The sequence below is a fragment of the Tamandua tetradactyla genome, chromosome 13 (assembly GCF_023851605.1).
Source record: "Tamandua tetradactyla isolate mTamTet1 chromosome 13, mTamTet1.pri, whole genome shotgun sequence".
Classification (NCBI taxonomy): domain Eukaryota; kingdom Metazoa; phylum Chordata; class Mammalia; order Pilosa; family Myrmecophagidae; genus Tamandua; species Tamandua tetradactyla.
The window spans coordinates 55,796,324-55,812,895 of record NC_135339.1 but is presented as its reverse complement, the minus strand read 5'-3'; the positions used below and the strand labels follow the sequence as shown (position 1 = coordinate 55,812,895).

The window sequence follows — 16,572 nt, the reverse complement described above, 5'->3', positions numbered from 1 at the left end:
ACCTTCTGATGAGATTTTGGAGGTTAATCTGTTTCCTTCTTAAACCCTGCCTGAGATTTTCATGCTTTGTTCTAGCTCCTATCTTTTCCTGCTCTATCATCCTCTCTGACTTGGTGGTTGGCGTCCCAAAGGTAGAGCAGTCCATTCCTGCCGCAGGATCATGCCTCAGAAGAACGCCATCATTTATTGTCTACCCCCTCATACAGAAGACCAGTGACAAGGGTGCATGCTTCACAGAGGTTCTAGGACCTGGGACATGGTCACAAGAGCTGTGAGTGACCTGATTCTGCAGGGTGGACATGCAGCAGCTGCTATTGCTGTGGCCAGTAGCTGCATAGCCTGTCAGGTACTCAGTCTCGAGGGTTGTGGCTGATGGAGGATCAATTTCTACTCCACTGACCATCAGCATCAAGGAACAGCCTAGTGAAGGTGTGTTGCTGGAGAGGTCAAAGGGTGTAATTGGGGATTGAATAATGTTTCCACAAAAAAAATGTTCAAGTCCTAACCAGGGTCCTGTAGGTGTGAACTCAGTTGTAAATAGGATCTTCGACTATGTTATTGGTCAAGGTGAGACCTAAGTAAATATGGTTAGGCCTAGCCCATTATGGCTGGAGTCCTTATAAGGCGGCAACTGAGAAGGAGGAGAGGGAAACCAGGGGAGGTGCGAAAGAGACATGTCGCCATGGGACAGAAGCAGATGCATCTACAAGCCAAGGAGCACACGGATTGTAGGCAAGTCACCACCAGAACATTGTAGACTCCAGGAGAAGGCATGATCTGCTGGTAGGTGATTTTGGAATTCAAACCTCCAAAACTGTAAGACAAACTCCTGTTGGGTAAGTCAGCTTGTTCTCTGGTATCTGTCATAGCAGCCTGGAAACTAAGACAGGTGGGGACAGGGTCCTGGCTTGGGCTACAACCTGGCTCAGCCACTGCCCATGTTTGCTTTGTGTCCCTGACACTTGCTTCTGGCATTTTGAGAAAACAGAATTCAATGAGCATGTGCTTCTCAAGTGACCATCAGGGGCAACAGAAATCAGATGCAAAGAAAGGCCTATTTCTTCCTGTCCCTCCCAGAGAAATGGTGCTGCGAAAAATAGATCTCCAAATTCCAAAAAATGGAGGGAGGCCTCCTACTTCATAACTTATACAAAAATTAATTAAAAGTGGGTCATATACCTAAATAGAAGAGCAGAATTATAAAACTCCTAGAAGTAAACATAAGGAAGCATCCTCAAAACTGGTGTTAGGCAGCAGTTTCTTAGATTTATACTCAAAGCATGAAGAACAATAACAAAAAGTAGATCAGTGGGACTTCATCAAAATTAAAAACTTTACACTCAAGGGATTTCCTCATGGATACAAAAGACAACCTGCATAATGGGAGAAAATCTGGAAACCACATATCTGAGAAGGATTTCATATATATATATATATATACGTACTATAATTCAAGAACAATAAGACAAACAACCCAATTTAAAAATGGAGAAAAGACTTAAATAGACATTTCTCCTAAGAAGATATACAAATGGCCAATAATTACATGAAAAGATATTCAACATCATTACCCATCAGGGGACTGCAAAAAAACATATTGAGAGGGTGGGCCACGGTGGCTCAGCAGGCAGGAATGGTTGCCTGTGATACCAAAGGACCTGGGTTCGTTTCTCGGTTCCTGCCCATGTTAAAAAAAAAAACAAAAAAAACACCATATTGAGAAACATTTTACACTCACAAGAATCAAATTGGGGGAGCTATTTGGGAAGTTATCTGCCATTATTTCCTCACATATTATTTGTTCCCCTTCCTCCTCCTGTGGATTCACAATGTTCATATGTCATGCACTTGATTGTGTCCCAAAAATCTCTGGGACACTCCTTATTTTTCTTCATTTTTAATTCTTCTTGTTATTCCTCAACCTGGATAATCTCAACTGAACTGTCTTCAAATGTGCTAATTTTGTCTGCTTGCTCAGATGAGGTACCGAACCTCTTACTGAATTTTTCATTTCAATTGTTTCACTTTTAACATTCTATCATACACACACGTACAAATATAAACATACATACACATATACACACAAGATTACATTTTAATAACTATTGCTCAAAGACAAACTGTCAAGAGATCATTCCCATTGGAGAGAGACTGGAATAAATTTTATGTTTTATTCTGAACATTTTTTAAAGTCATAGGATAATTTTAAATTTTTAATTGTAATGTTTTTCCACATTTTCCAAAATTATAACTTAAAAAAAACACAAAATGTGCTTTCCATTTGGTACGCATTGCAGATGAGAGGTAGTTTATGAGTTCAGATTTATACTGTAAAGCAAATTTTTACAGGTGATGAAATATTTAGTTCTATTTCATGAAGGGATTAAACTTGATCTTGAAGGATTGGGAAAATTAAGAGATAGAGATCAGAGAGGGCATTCCTGCTATTAGGAAAAGCATTAACTAACTATTCACCAATCCCAAGAGACCGCCTCGCCTCATGTTTTATCTTAAATTCTAGACATTCTGCTGAATGGGATGGTCTTCCTTTAGGCTCTACCTACTGATAACTCTACATCTTTCTAGATTCAGCTGACATGTCACATATTCTAAACCAATGTTTTTGACAAGATCAGGAGGTACATTTCATTCACTTATCTGTTTTCCATACACTCATTAATGTTTCTGATATAGATCATTTCATGTGAAATTATTATTATGTCTCCCAGCCCATAATATAAGCTCTTGAGCTAACACCTCAGATCCCCCACATCCTGTGAAATGAATGGCAATCTTAATTATGATTGTTGTGGAACAATGGGCTCCAAAATACTGGAAGAAAGATAAGGAATAGTAGTGGCTTGCTTTGAGATTCCTGGGCATTGCATATAACCATGGGACCACAGTACCACGGGTTGCTATGTACTGATTTTCAAATATTCAGTCAGCTGCAAATCACCTATTTCTGCCCCTATTCTGCCTTCTATAGGAAAGGCCTTCCTGCTGCTCCGGTACAGTGTGCTAACATTCTCCATCTCTCGCTTCCTCCAAATCCATTCTGTTTTTTGTCTCCTTTATAACCAGGAAGCTGATTTTCATGAATTACCTTTTCATTGACATGAAATGGTCAAAGACAAGAGCTCTTTCTCTTTATGACCTACAGCAACCTCTAATCATAATATATGTCACAGTGTAGTCACATGGTTTGTCAGTTCATCTTCTTAGAAAAAAAGATTTTTTCCTTATTCACATTTGTATCCCTGGTGCTGAGCATGGGACTTCTTTGTACAAGATGTTCGGTGAAGTTTATTGGGCGAACTGGCTGCTCAGCGCAGGGGAGAGACCTTTAATGGAGTTGGATTTCTAGGAGGAACTCTTGGCCATGCAGTGCTGAGGCAGGAGGCAGAATTCAGTGAGTGCAACCTCCAATCCAGTGAGAATTAGCATGAACTTTGGGAACGGTGCCTCTGACCTCATGTAAATGGCAATTCATCCACCCAGAGTAGCTTCCTGAGAAGCCCCTCCTCATCTCACCAACCCCTGATCTATAAATGAAAATGAAGCTCACAAGCCTGCTGAAAAAGGCATGAAAAAGTCACTCTTCTTAAAGTTACCACTTTCATCCAGGAAGTCACCAGGGTCAAATTTCTCCAGGTTGGGGAATTCTTTGTCATCTTGAAGGACAGAAGTAAGAGATGTTAAAATGTTTGTGCCCTGATGAAAACAGAAAATACAAACTGGATTATAAAGAAAGTCACGGAGTTTGAAAACAATTAGAAATCCTTCATCTGATCCTTTTGTTTTGGAGATGAGGAGATTGAGGCACAAAAAAGGAAAATATATTGTTCCATGGCTCAAAGCAAATTCAGATTTTAAGCCATTTACAGGGCTGTGTTAATGGTCATAAACCGTTTCCAAGGCCGTCCACAGCAGTTTGTTATCTGAAACCAGTCCTTCCTTTGCATAAAACCAAAAAAGTTCCCTGGAGTGCACTGCTCTTAACAGATAAATTGCAGTAGCTTTAAAATCTTAGATTTTAAAGAAGTGGCTTACATATAAAGTTAATTTTTGACAAACACTTATGGTAGAATTATCTGCTTCTGGCTATGATAGAGTAACTTCTTTGGAGTTGCCCTCACATAATAAAACAAATATTAATAAACACTGTTAATGAAATGTTAATAAAACAAATATTAAGCCTGAAAAAAAATATGAACTAACAGCTTTCCAGCATTGAAAAGAGGCAATCCAGGACTGTGGTACTTGGCAGAAAAAAGAAAAAAGTGGGTCTTAAAATCACCCTGGATTTCTACCTGGAAGCACTTTCCTAGCACAGTGCAACTAGGTAAGGACCAAACAGAGTAATCTTTAATTAAGCTGAGGAGACTGAGATCAGAATTTGGCATCTGGACTTAATAAAGAAGGTTAGAGAACTGGAGAAATGTGCAAAGGCTTGTAAAAGTGTGCAAGTGTAGGCCCATGACTGTGGTTTGAATAGCACGAGAACAACTCACACAGCCAATGAATGCATGACTGCGTTGCTAAGAACTGAAGATGGAAACTAGGTGGTCTGCAGTGCTAAGAGCAGTTCAAGTTCAAACCCAGCTAGGGTGAAGAGAACATTTTTAGCATTTCAGTTAGTCCATGGTAACCCCAAAATACTAAACAATTGGATAAAGGAATCCATCCTGGAGTAAGCCATGCCCAAGGATTAATTCAAAATTGAAATTAGCCACAATGACAAAGAATTATACTGGCCTAATATAATTAAAAAACATCTGTAGATAATTTAACCAGCTGACAAAATAAAAGTCAACACCCTTTAAAGGAAGACAGCATAATCCATACTCCCCAAAAGGCATTGTTAAAATGTGCAGTACAAAATTGAAAAATTACTAGGCATGTGAAAAGGAAGGAAATGTGACTTAGAATTAAGGAAATAAAAGCAATGAGCAGAAACAAACCCCAAGATATCCCACATGCTAGAATTATTGGATGATGAACTTTAATGTAGATATCATCAATAGAACTAAGTGTTTAATAACTGATCAGTAATAATGAATAGATGGGAAATAGCAGTAGAAAGCTTAAAATATAAAAGAGAAATTCTCAAACTAAAGATTGCAATAGCAGAAATGAAAAATTTATAGGATGGAATTGATAGCATTGAAGACTCAATATCAATAGTATAATATCTAAGAAAGTACTTTCAGGAGAATGCTCCCACAGAAAATAACCATCATTTCTGGTATCTCTATAAAGATATATATGTAGGCACTGTCGGGGCTGGTGGTTGGCCAAAAGCATTCAGATACTGGAGTTTAGTAAACACTTGAAAAAAGAGAATGGTTCTGGATGAGTTTTCCATTTTCATGACTTCATCCTGAGGACAGGCACAAGTTAGCAAAATATTAGGTGAATAAAACTTAACAATAAACCAGCAGTTTTATTGTCTTGAAGAACCAATAACAACATTTTGATTCACTGCCCACGTAGAAGGTGAAAAAAAAGGAAGAAAAAGCTCAGGAGGAGGAAAGAGAAGAAAAGCCCTAAATTCTCTAAATAAACTTTCTGCAATCTCTGGATGACTCCTGAATTAGATATTTATGAGGTAGAGTCCAAATAATTCATCTAAAGGGAAAAGAAATAAGCTCAGATTTCAGAGTTCATTTCTAAGAAACTACACCTAACTGCAGAATGTGCATTTTCCCAAGTGAACATAGACCATGTACTTCAAATGAAATAGAACTTAATAAAATTTAAATGATTGTTGCTATTAAAAGGATATTCTCAGACTACTCTGGAATTAAGTTAGAAATCAAAAACAGTAAAATAGCTGGGAAGTGACAAATACGTAGAAATGAAATATACATATTTCTAAACTTCACTGGTCAAAAAAAATTACAAGGAAAATATTAAAAACTAAATTATAATTAAAACAAACTATCGAACGATATTTGTAGAAAGAAATTTGTAGTTTTAAATGTTTATGTTAGTAAAAAGATAAAAGGTATAAAATCACTGATCTAAGATTCTATCTCAAGAATATAGAGCAGAGAAAGGAAATGCAGATGGAGCAAATTATAAATATCAGAGAAGAAAGCAATGAAATGGAAAGCAAAGAAAGAATAAAGATATTTTATTGATCAATTTAAAAAGCAATAAATTCCTGCCTAGACTAATCATGAAAAAAATAAAAGAAAGTAGTCTCCTAATATCAAGAAAGAAAAAGGAATAATCACTAAGTGTCCAACAAATATGTTTTTTCTTGTCAGTGAAAGAAAAAGATAAATCTTTATACTGACATAATTTGAGACAGAGAAAAAAAATGCAACAATAGTTCAAATAATTCCTATATACCCTTTACCCAGATTGCCCAAATGTTAACATTCTACCACATACTTTACCACTTTTTCTCTATCTATGTATGCAAACATATTAATATTTTCAACCATTTGAGAATAAGATGCAGACATCATATCCTTTTGCCTAAGTACGATGATATTTAAAACAATGCCCTAAAAGGAGGACATTCCCTTACAGAACCACTTTACAATTACAAAAACAGAAAATTAACATTGATACAATGCTCTCATGTAATCTTCAGACCTTCTTCAGATTTCACTAATTGTCTTACTGGTGTTCCTTAGGACAAAAGAAAATACAAGGACGTGCATTGCATTTAGTTGCCATGTCCCTGTAGTGTCCTTTACTCTAGAACTGTTCACTGATTTATTTTATTCCATGGCATTGACATTTTTGAGGAATATAAGCCAGTTATTTTGAAAAAGTCCCCTCACATTGGCTTTGTGCATGATTTCTTGTGATTAGGTTCAGGTTTTACACTTAATAACTCAAAACTGATGGGTTTTTTTTTTCAGTTATAAATTATAGTACTATGTCCCATTATTGTAATGGTAATTTTGATTGCTTGGTTAAGCTTCCAGGTTTCTCTACTGTAAAGTTACTATTTTTCTGTTTGTAAATTATAAGTACCTATGGGAATACACCTACCATACATTTGTTTAAAATGACCTATAAGGAGAGGTAGGAAATAGAAGAAAGAGACAAGAATTGAAACTAGACTTCTTTGAGGATACCTTATTTCATACATTTCACTTTGGAATCACATAAATTTTTACATGAGCAGGAGGAAATGGGAAGAAAGGGACAGGAATTGAAGTTAAACTTCTTTGAGGATACCTCATTTTGTACATTTTACTTTAGGATCACATGATTTTTACATAATAACCAAGGAAAATTAAAGTTTAAATTAATCCCTAAAAATAAAAAAAAAAGAGACAAAGGAACTTGAACTTGAGTATATAACCATTTGGTGGTATAATCATATTCCAGGTTATTTTTAAATATAGTAACTATACTGTAAATCCCGAGTGTGAGAAACCCCAAGGACTGCCAAAAAAAAAAAATTTCTTCAGTATCATATTTTTGGTTGTACCATTTATATCATTATTCTGAGACCATTTTGCATGTATTATGGGATGAGGCAAATGCACAAAATATGATTTCCTAATTCTATCATCTTTGATGATCTTAAGAGGTAGCAATCTTGGTGTGTGAGAAAAGAGATATAAAGACAGGATAGTTAAGTAATATCCTCTAATTCGGAACTTGATTTGCAAGTATCAATATAAACTCATGGTAAATATATAAATATTCCTTATTTTGTCCCTTTATTACTGAAAAATGCCTAGAATCAATGTCTAACCCAGAAGAAAAATTAGCCTAGTGCTCAATTGTTGAAATAGCCATTTCCTACTAAGATATATTAGAGCTTCCTGAAGAACTGGTTGATTTGAAATCTTGGGCAGAAAATGAACAGTGTCAGCCTAGAACACCTTATCCTAACGAAAAGGAAGGAAGTGTCAAAAATTACTAAGGTTGTATCTAATGTATTCATCAGTCAACTTGTGAGGCTCCCACCAACAGATGTCTTTAAAATAAAAAGGGAATCAACAATTTCATACCAATGGATTTGAAAATCTAGGACAAATTAATAAATTTTTTGAACAATTCTACTTACCCAAACTGACACAGGATGAAGTACAAAATCAGAATATACTTAAATAGATGTTAAACAATTGAATTCTTTATCAAAAGTATTTGCACATTCCACCAGCACCACCAGGTCCAAATGGTTCATTGATGAAACCAATCATATATTTAAGGAAGAAATAATACCAATCTTGCACAAACTCTTTCAGAAAACACAGCAGAGGAGAAACTTTCTCAAAGTATTTTATGAAGCCAGCATAACTCTAATGCCAAAACCTGGCACAAAATTACAAAATAAAATAAAATTTCAGTCCAGAACATTTGATATGGAAATATCAACATAGATGCAAAATATTTAACAAAAATATTGGCTAATCAAATCCAGACTACAGAAAAGGAGTATGTAGCATAACCAAATGGAATTTATTCCAGTAATTCACAGTTGGTTTAATGCTCAAAAATTAACAATGCAGTGAGTAATGTTAACAGAAAAAGAAGAAAAAAGATATGATCGTATCAATAGATCCAGAAAATGGTTTGAAATGTTCATCACCTACTTATGGTGTCAACAATCAACACATTAGAAAAAAAAATTCTAACATAAACCAGAAACAGATATTCAAGTTAGGGACAGAATTTCTAATATACGTTTTTTTTTAAAAAGTACCACTTAATGATCATGGTGAGAAATGAGGGGTGAAATGAAATAATGTCTGCAATATTCCTCTTAAAAACACATGAAGAAAAGTTAGACTGATGGATAGATGGAGGGATAAATAGAAAAACAATGTGTGATAAAGCAAATGTTAATTGTAGTATTTAGGGAATGGATATTTGGGTAGTCAATGTAAAATTATGTCAGCATTTGTATATTTTGGAGAAATTTCATAATAGAAGTTTGAAGGGAAAGACAGATCATTAGAAAGTATTCAATCTGACAATGAAAACATACTGAAAAACAAAAAAGAACAGAGACTCAGTGACTATTGTTTCAACATCATTTAAATTTATATATCTGTAAACGGAATCCCAAAGGGAACAAGAAGGAGGATAGTGAAGAAAAATGTTTTAATCATCACCAACTTTCTTATGAATTTGGTCACTACAAGAATTTAGAGATCCAAAATGCTCAGCAAAATGGAAACAAGCTTCCTACACAGTGAACCTCATCTAGGCACTTTATTCTTATTGGTGAAATATCAAATGCTTTTCCCCTGAGATTGAACATTGGAAATAAGTAAAATGGTCTTCACAACAAGATGGCATGGTTGTTTACATAGAAATCACTAAAACTCTATAACTGCTAGAACTAATAAGTAAATATAACAAGGTCACATGATGAAAGATCTATGTGCAGAAGCAAATTGTATTCTAGAAGCACATAAGGGACAAAGGAAGATTTAAAAAATAATCTGTAGTAACATCAAACATCACAGAATTCTTTGGAATAAATCTTGCTGAAAGATGTGAAAGACCTCTACACTGTAAACCAAAAACATTGCTGAGAGAAATGAAAGAACACTTAAACAAATGGAAATACATTTTTCATGGATAAGAGACTAAATTTTGTTAAGATTTCCACTTCCTCCAAATTTGTCTATTGAGTCAACATATGTAAATAAAAATATATTGCTGTAAATTTCTTAAATTTTCATGAACTAATAAAATGTTTTAACATACAGTGTCACAAGTTAAAGATACATATTGTAATCTCTAAATCAACCACACATACACACACAAGCACACACACACAACCAAAAAGGAATAACAAAAATGCATTCAGACCTAACTATAAAGTCTTTAGAGGAGATAGAATAGAATGGTCTAAAATATTTGATGAAAGCAAATAAGGAAGGCTTAACACAGGAAAAAGAGCAAGTAGAAATTAAATGCCAAAATGTAGACAATACAAGTATAGACAAAATTACAGTAAATACAGGTAAGATAAACATCCCAATTCAAAGGCAGAGGTTATTGCACTTGATAAAAAGATAAGAAGCAACCATGTGTGGTTTAAATAAAGAAGTTGACAGTAATAGGATGGAAAAAGATTTCCCAGGTAAATTTTGACCTTAAGAAAGCTGGTATGGCTCAACTAATAGTGGACAAAGTAGACTATCAGTATAAAGAGAATTACCAGAGATAAAGAGGGGCATTTCATAGTGACAATAGGATCAGTTAATCAAAAAGACATGATGGTACAATTAGTGCATGCACCCAATAACAAATTTGCCAAACATAAGGCAAAATTTTAGGGAATAAAAAGACTTATAGACAAATCTATTAGGTAATAAAACTGCCCATTACATGAATTTTAGGTTTTTGCATTGCAGTGTGCTAATTAATCGTCTTATTTGCAAACCCTTCAGTGAAGTTACAATTGAGCAATAGAGGCTGGGATTTGGGGACAGGGATTTTATGCTGTAAGAGAATTAAGCGTGTTGAAATGCTGATGGAAAGGTGCCAGTAGAAAGGAAGAGGAAGAAGATAAAGCAGAAAAGGATAACATTATTTGAGGAGGATCCCTGAAAAAATGAGATGAAAAGGATCCATGCCACAGAGAAAGGTTGCTTCATATAAACGGAGAGTCCTTCCACAACTGTAGACACGAAAGAGAAATCACAGGGCATGGATATAGCTACGTTTCTAAATTCAGTGGGGGAGAATTGCAGGACTTCCCTTCTAATGGTCCTGATTTTCTCTGTCAGATGGAAGTCCACATCACCTAAGGAAAAGGAAGATGGTTGAGAGTAGGACGTTTGAGGAGAGTTTCATTTTGAATTATTGTGGAGTCTAATGAAGCTTGAGTTATGCTACAGAGCAGGATTGTTGGGCAAACCAGAGAACGCGTTAGGTATTGCCACATGCAATTTCAGCCTCGCTCTCTAAGGCCCCTGCCTAGCAACATCTGAGATGTCCTATCCCTCATCTCCACCCCTCTTTTGTTTTCGCGGCCCCAAAACTACACCCACTCCTCCTCCCGCTCTCAGCAACTCCCCCCCCCGCCCCCAAGCTCCCTCTCTAGCGGCCTAATAAGGTCATAATTACCCCGCAGCCAATCAGCAAACCCCATCTGAATTCTCGCCCCTAACTCCGCCCTCCTAAACCTCTGTATATAAGCCTTTGCACTTCCTGTAGTAAACGTTCTGGTGCGCGCGCCTTGCCAGCTCCGCCAGTCGTCCTTTGTCTCGCGCGCCCTCCACACCTCCGAGCCCCCGGGGAAACCGGCACGTTTCCCCCCACACACCGCTGGAAAGAAGACCCCAGGGGGGAGACCCGATACGCAGGACTCCCGCAAGGTATGGTGAAAATAATACCAGCATGCTAAGCTCCATGCTCCTTTCCATCTGGGATCAAGCTGCTCAAGTGCAGGCAGAGAGGAAGGTAATTGATGGGTTGGACTTTTGACAGGCAAGTGAAACAGATAGTGGGAGGAAAAGAGTGTGGGATACTGGTTTAATTGTTAAGAGTAATAAAACATAGAGTGGAAGGCAGGGAAGTGGAGACAGGATCAAATCGATGGACGAGCAGGGTGCAGAGCTTTCCATAGACTGAACATCTTGGACATTTTGGAACATTGTGCCAATAAACTAAAAGGACTGTGTAGTCAGAGAGGGAGGTGCCTAAGTTGTGACTGACACATCCCTGGAGAAGGTTAGGCAACTATCACCACGGTGATAGTTGAGGACTATAGATGAAATATCTCACACCTTGGGAATAAGGTATTCTCTAAACTGAACGTCCTGTGTCACGACATGGGGCAGCTGGAGGGAACAAGGTCAATGTATCTCTGGATCTCGTGCACCACGGCATCCGTGTAGGGCATGCTGCTCCTGTCCTGCATGCAGGGGCTGCGGTGTCTCCCAAACACACGGTTAATCTCTTCCTGGACTTTAGCTGATAAGACACACATAAGAATGATGGAAAAGGATAAAAATGGCACATACCATCCCGCCTGCTGTCCGTGGTCATACCTGTGAACTCTGGGTGCTTTAGCAGGAGGAGGAGCCCATATGACAGGGTGTGGCTAGTTGTCCCTGTTCTTGCACCAAACAAATCCCATACTGTCATGGTCAAGTTGTTCATGGTAAATTCTGGCTGTTTGCTGTGTTCTTCCTAGAAATCAAATGTTAGAATTTTTTAATGAGAAAAAAAGGCTTATAGGCTACATGTAATACCACAAGTCAAAGGATTTGAATTCCGTCAAACTGTTGAACCTGATCAGTTACAAACTTCCAACAGGTCCTTTCTTATCCCTCACTTTCCACCCGCCAGAGCCAATCATCTCTTCTATAATTTCTCTCAAACGGAATTTTTCTCAGGTCATCACTGTTACTTTTAATTCTAGCATCTCTTGTCTATTTTATCAGACCTAAATTTTTCATTCAAGCTTCCAGAATCCTCCCCAAACTGCATCACTTTTCCCAATCTTATTAGTCATTTTACCCACCACAGTTCCTCAATTGCAATCAAGGTACATAATGTCTTTGAAGATTCAACACACTTGGGTCACTGCACTTACCATTCCTGGACCTATTTTGTCCTCTGTGCTAATCTGAGTTGATTTTCTTCAAAACTGAGCTCATTTGTGGAGTTTTCTAGAGGATTTCTGAAGGTATAACTTTTTGGATTTTTTTTTATTAGAGAATTTGTAGGTTTTCAGAAAAGGTCATGACTAAAATACAGAGTTCTCGCATAACACCCTATTAACACCTTGCATTAGTGCGGTGCATTTGTTACAATTCACAAAAGAACATTTTAACAATTGGACTATTAACTACAGTCCATCATTTACAGGATGGTTCAGGTTGTACAGTCTTATGTCCTTTTCTTAATGTTTATTTTAGTAACATATAAACAACCTAAAACGTCCCCTTTTAACAATATTCACATATATAATTCAGGCTGTTAATTATGTTCACATAATATGCTACCATCACCACCCCTTCCTATATCCCTTCATTTGTTACATCTTCCACTATGTGCAATTATATGTTGCTTATCATTATTCCTGAATGTATGTGTGTGTTTACGTGTGTGTGTCTTTTTGGTCTGCCCCTGAATAAAGAGCCAGTTTTAACGTAGTATGTATAAAATCTTCTAAATCCTTTTCAGTGAGTATTTAGAAATCTCTCAAGATACCCAGTATGATTTGCACAAGCAACTGGTTTTAAGAGCAGTTAATACATCTTTAGGAAGGAGCATTTGTTTTAATATGCAATTTCATTTGGAAGGGCAAAGTTAACTGAGGCACATCCCCCACAAACATGAATTAGGAAATCAGGGTTCACTGTACCTATTCCATTTTAATCAGGAAGCAGTCAATAAAGTCCCAAGGGTTATTGATGTCCAGGGATTTTTGGTGCTCTTTTATTTTCTCCAAAACAATTTTTTTTGGCATAGCTAAGTTTTTAAATAACACTTTATGACTTCCTGGGAGATGCATGAGAAAAGGGAAAGCATTGCAGAACTGAAAGAAGAAAGAATCATTCATTAATTCACTTAGGAAATACTGACAGGCCCATTTTGTATTTCAAACTCCTTGCTAGATGCTAGGTAGATAAAGATGACCAGAACATGTTTCCTGCTCTATAACATAATTGTAATTTGAAGAAGACGCTGAGAAAATGGCCATAAGCACAGTATGGACAGGTTACAAAGCAACTTCACACCATTTAATTTTTTCCCTAACCATGATTCTCTGCATAACTAAGGAACATACCACTGTTGTCACCTCTTTCCAAACGAAAGCACTGAGGCTCAGAAAGGTTATTCAGCAATTGTAAGACACCAGACTAGTGATATCAGGGCTCAAACCTAGTCTGCATCCTAATTTACCTAACATTGTATTTCTCCAGGGAGTCACCTTACAAAATCATTAGTGCATCCTTCCCCTTTTTTTCTAATGAAGCAACAACCCAAATCACTCAGCTTATTTTCATTTAGACATTTTAACCCTCAAGAATGGGCACTTCTGGGCTATGCTGTTCCTAGAGTTCACTGCCTAGGCTTTAGACAATATATTAATGACTAGATGCTTTCGGTAAACACTGAAGCAATTTATTCAGGCTGTAGCTTGAAACAAATTAGATGGAGAGTCAAGATGTCTAACTGCTAAGTATTATTCATGCGAGTCTGGAAAATATGTTTCATACTTCTGGTTCACAGTTTCCTGTTCCAGAAAATGAAAGGGTAGACAAAACGATCTACTCCTTCCCCAGTGGGGCACATCATGACCTTATGTTCTGTGCAGACTTTAGTTGTTAAAGATTGTACAACCTAGATTACTAACATTTCTGCAAACAGTGATAGTTTTACTTCTTCCTTTCCAATTTTGATGCCTTGTATTTCTTTTTCTTGTCTAATTTCTCTGGCTAGAACTTCCAACACAATGTTGAATAACAGTGGTGATAGTGGACATCTTTGTCTTGTTCCTGATCTTAGGGGGAAAGTTTTCAATTTTTCCCCATTGAGGATGATATTAGCTGTGGGTTTTTCATATATTCCCTCTATCATTTTAAGGAAGTTCCCTTGTATTCCAAGCCTTTGAAGTGTTTTCAACAGGAAAGGCTGTTGAATCTTGTCAACTGCCTTCTCTGCATCAATTGAGATGACCATGTGATTTTTCTGCTTTGATTTGTTGATATGGTGTATTACATCAATTGATTTTCTTATGTTGAACCATTCTTGCATACCTGGGATGAATCTTACTTGGTCATGATGTATAATTCTTTTAATGTGTTGCTGGATTCAATTTGCTAGAATTTTGTTGAGGATTTTTGCATCTATATTCATTAGAGAGATTGGTCTGTAGTTTTCTTTTTTTGAAATATATTTGCCTGGTTTTGGTATGAGGATGATATTGGCTTCATAGAATGAATTAGGTAGCTTTCCCTCCACTTCAATTTTTTTGAAGAGTTTGAGCAGGGTTGGTACTAATTCTTTCTGGAATGTTTGGTAGAATTCACATGTGAAGCCTTCTGGTCCTGGACTTTTCTTTTTGGGAAGCTTTTTAAGGACTGATTCAATTTCTTTACTTGTGATTGGTTTGTTGAGGTCATCTATTTCTTCTTGAGTGAGAGTTGGTTGTTCATGCCTTTCTAGGAAGCTGTCCATTTCATCTACATTGTTGTATTTATTGGCATAAAGTTGTTCATAGTATCCTGTTATTACCTCCTTTATTTCTGTGGGGTCAGTGGTTATGTCTCCTCTTCCATTTCTGATCTTATTTACTTGCATCCTCTCTCTTCTTCTTTTTGTCAGTCTTGCTAAGGGCCCATCAATCTTATTGATTTTTTCATAGAACCAACTTCTGGCTTTATTGATTTTCTCAATTGTTTCCATGTTCTCAATTTCATTTATTTCTGCTCTAATTTTGTTATTTCTTTCCTTTTGCTTGCTTTGGGGTTAGTTTGCTGTTCTTTCTCCAGTTCTTCCAAATGGACAGTTAATTCCTGAATTTTTGCCCTTTCTTCTTTTTTGATATAGGTATTTAGGGCAATAAATTTCCCCCTTAGCACTGACTTTGCTGCCTCCCATAAGTTTTGATACATTGTGTTTTCATTTTCATTCACCTAGAGATATTTACTGATTTCTCTTGTAATTTCTTCCTTGACCCACTGGTTGTTTAAGAGCGTGTTATTGAACCTCGACATATTTGTGAATTTTCTGGTGCTCTGCCTATTATTGATTTCCAACTTCATTCCTTTATGATCTGAGAAAGTGTTGTGTATGATTTCAATCTTTTTAAATTTGTTGAGGCTTGATTTGTGACCCAGCATATGGTCTATCTTTGAGAATGATCCATGAGCACTTGAGAAAAAGGTGTATCCTGCTGTTGTAGGGTGTAATGTCCTATAAATGTCTGTTAAGTCTAGCTCATTTATTGTAATATTCAAATTCTCTGTTTCTTTATTGATCCTCTGTCTAGATGTTCTGTCCATTGATGAGAGTGGGGAATTGAAGTCTCCAACTATTATGGTAGATGTGTCTATTTCCCTTTTCAGTGTTTGCAGTGTTTGTCTCATGTATTTTGGGGCATTCTGGTTCTGTGCATAAATATTTATGATTGTTATGTCTTCTTGTTGTATTGTTCCTTTTATTAGTACATAGTATCCTTCTTTGTCTCTTTTAAATGTTTTACATTTGAAGTCTAATTTGTTGGATATTAGTATAGCTACTCCTGCTCTTTTCTGGTTGTTATTTGCATGAAATATCTTTTCCCAACCTTTCACTTTCAACCTATGTTTATCTTTGGGTCTAAGATGTGTTTCTTGTAGACAGCATATAGAAGGATCCTGTTTTTTAATCCATTCTGCCAGTCTATGTCTTTTGATTGGGGAGTTCAGTCCATTAACATTTAGTGTTATTACTGTTTGGGTAGTACTTTCCTCTACCATTTTGCCTTTTGTATTTTATATGTCATATCTAATTTTCCTTCTTTCTATACTCTTCTCCACACCTCTCTCTTCTGTCTTTTCATATCAGTCTCTAGTGCTCCCTTTAGTATTTCTTGCAGAGCTGGTTTCTTGGTCACAAATTCTCTCTGTGACTTTT

The 16,572-nt window shown here is 36.6% G+C and overlaps 1 protein-coding gene across 1 annotated transcript in view; it reads right to left on the bottom strand.

The window, feature by feature from the left end:
- Nucleotides 1-16,572, bottom strand: part of LOC143653404 (cytochrome P450 2C42-like) — a 70,350-nt gene that overhangs the window by 49,546 nt on the left and 4,232 nt on the right. The window contains 5 exon segments of the mRNA XM_077124457.1: nucleotides 3,573-3,714; nucleotides 11,727-11,782; nucleotides 11,785-11,913; nucleotides 11,991-12,132; nucleotides 13,313-13,517. Coding sequence (XP_076980572.1) covers nucleotides 3,573-3,714; nucleotides 11,727-11,782; nucleotides 11,785-11,913; nucleotides 11,991-12,132; nucleotides 13,313-13,517 — 674 coding nt within the window.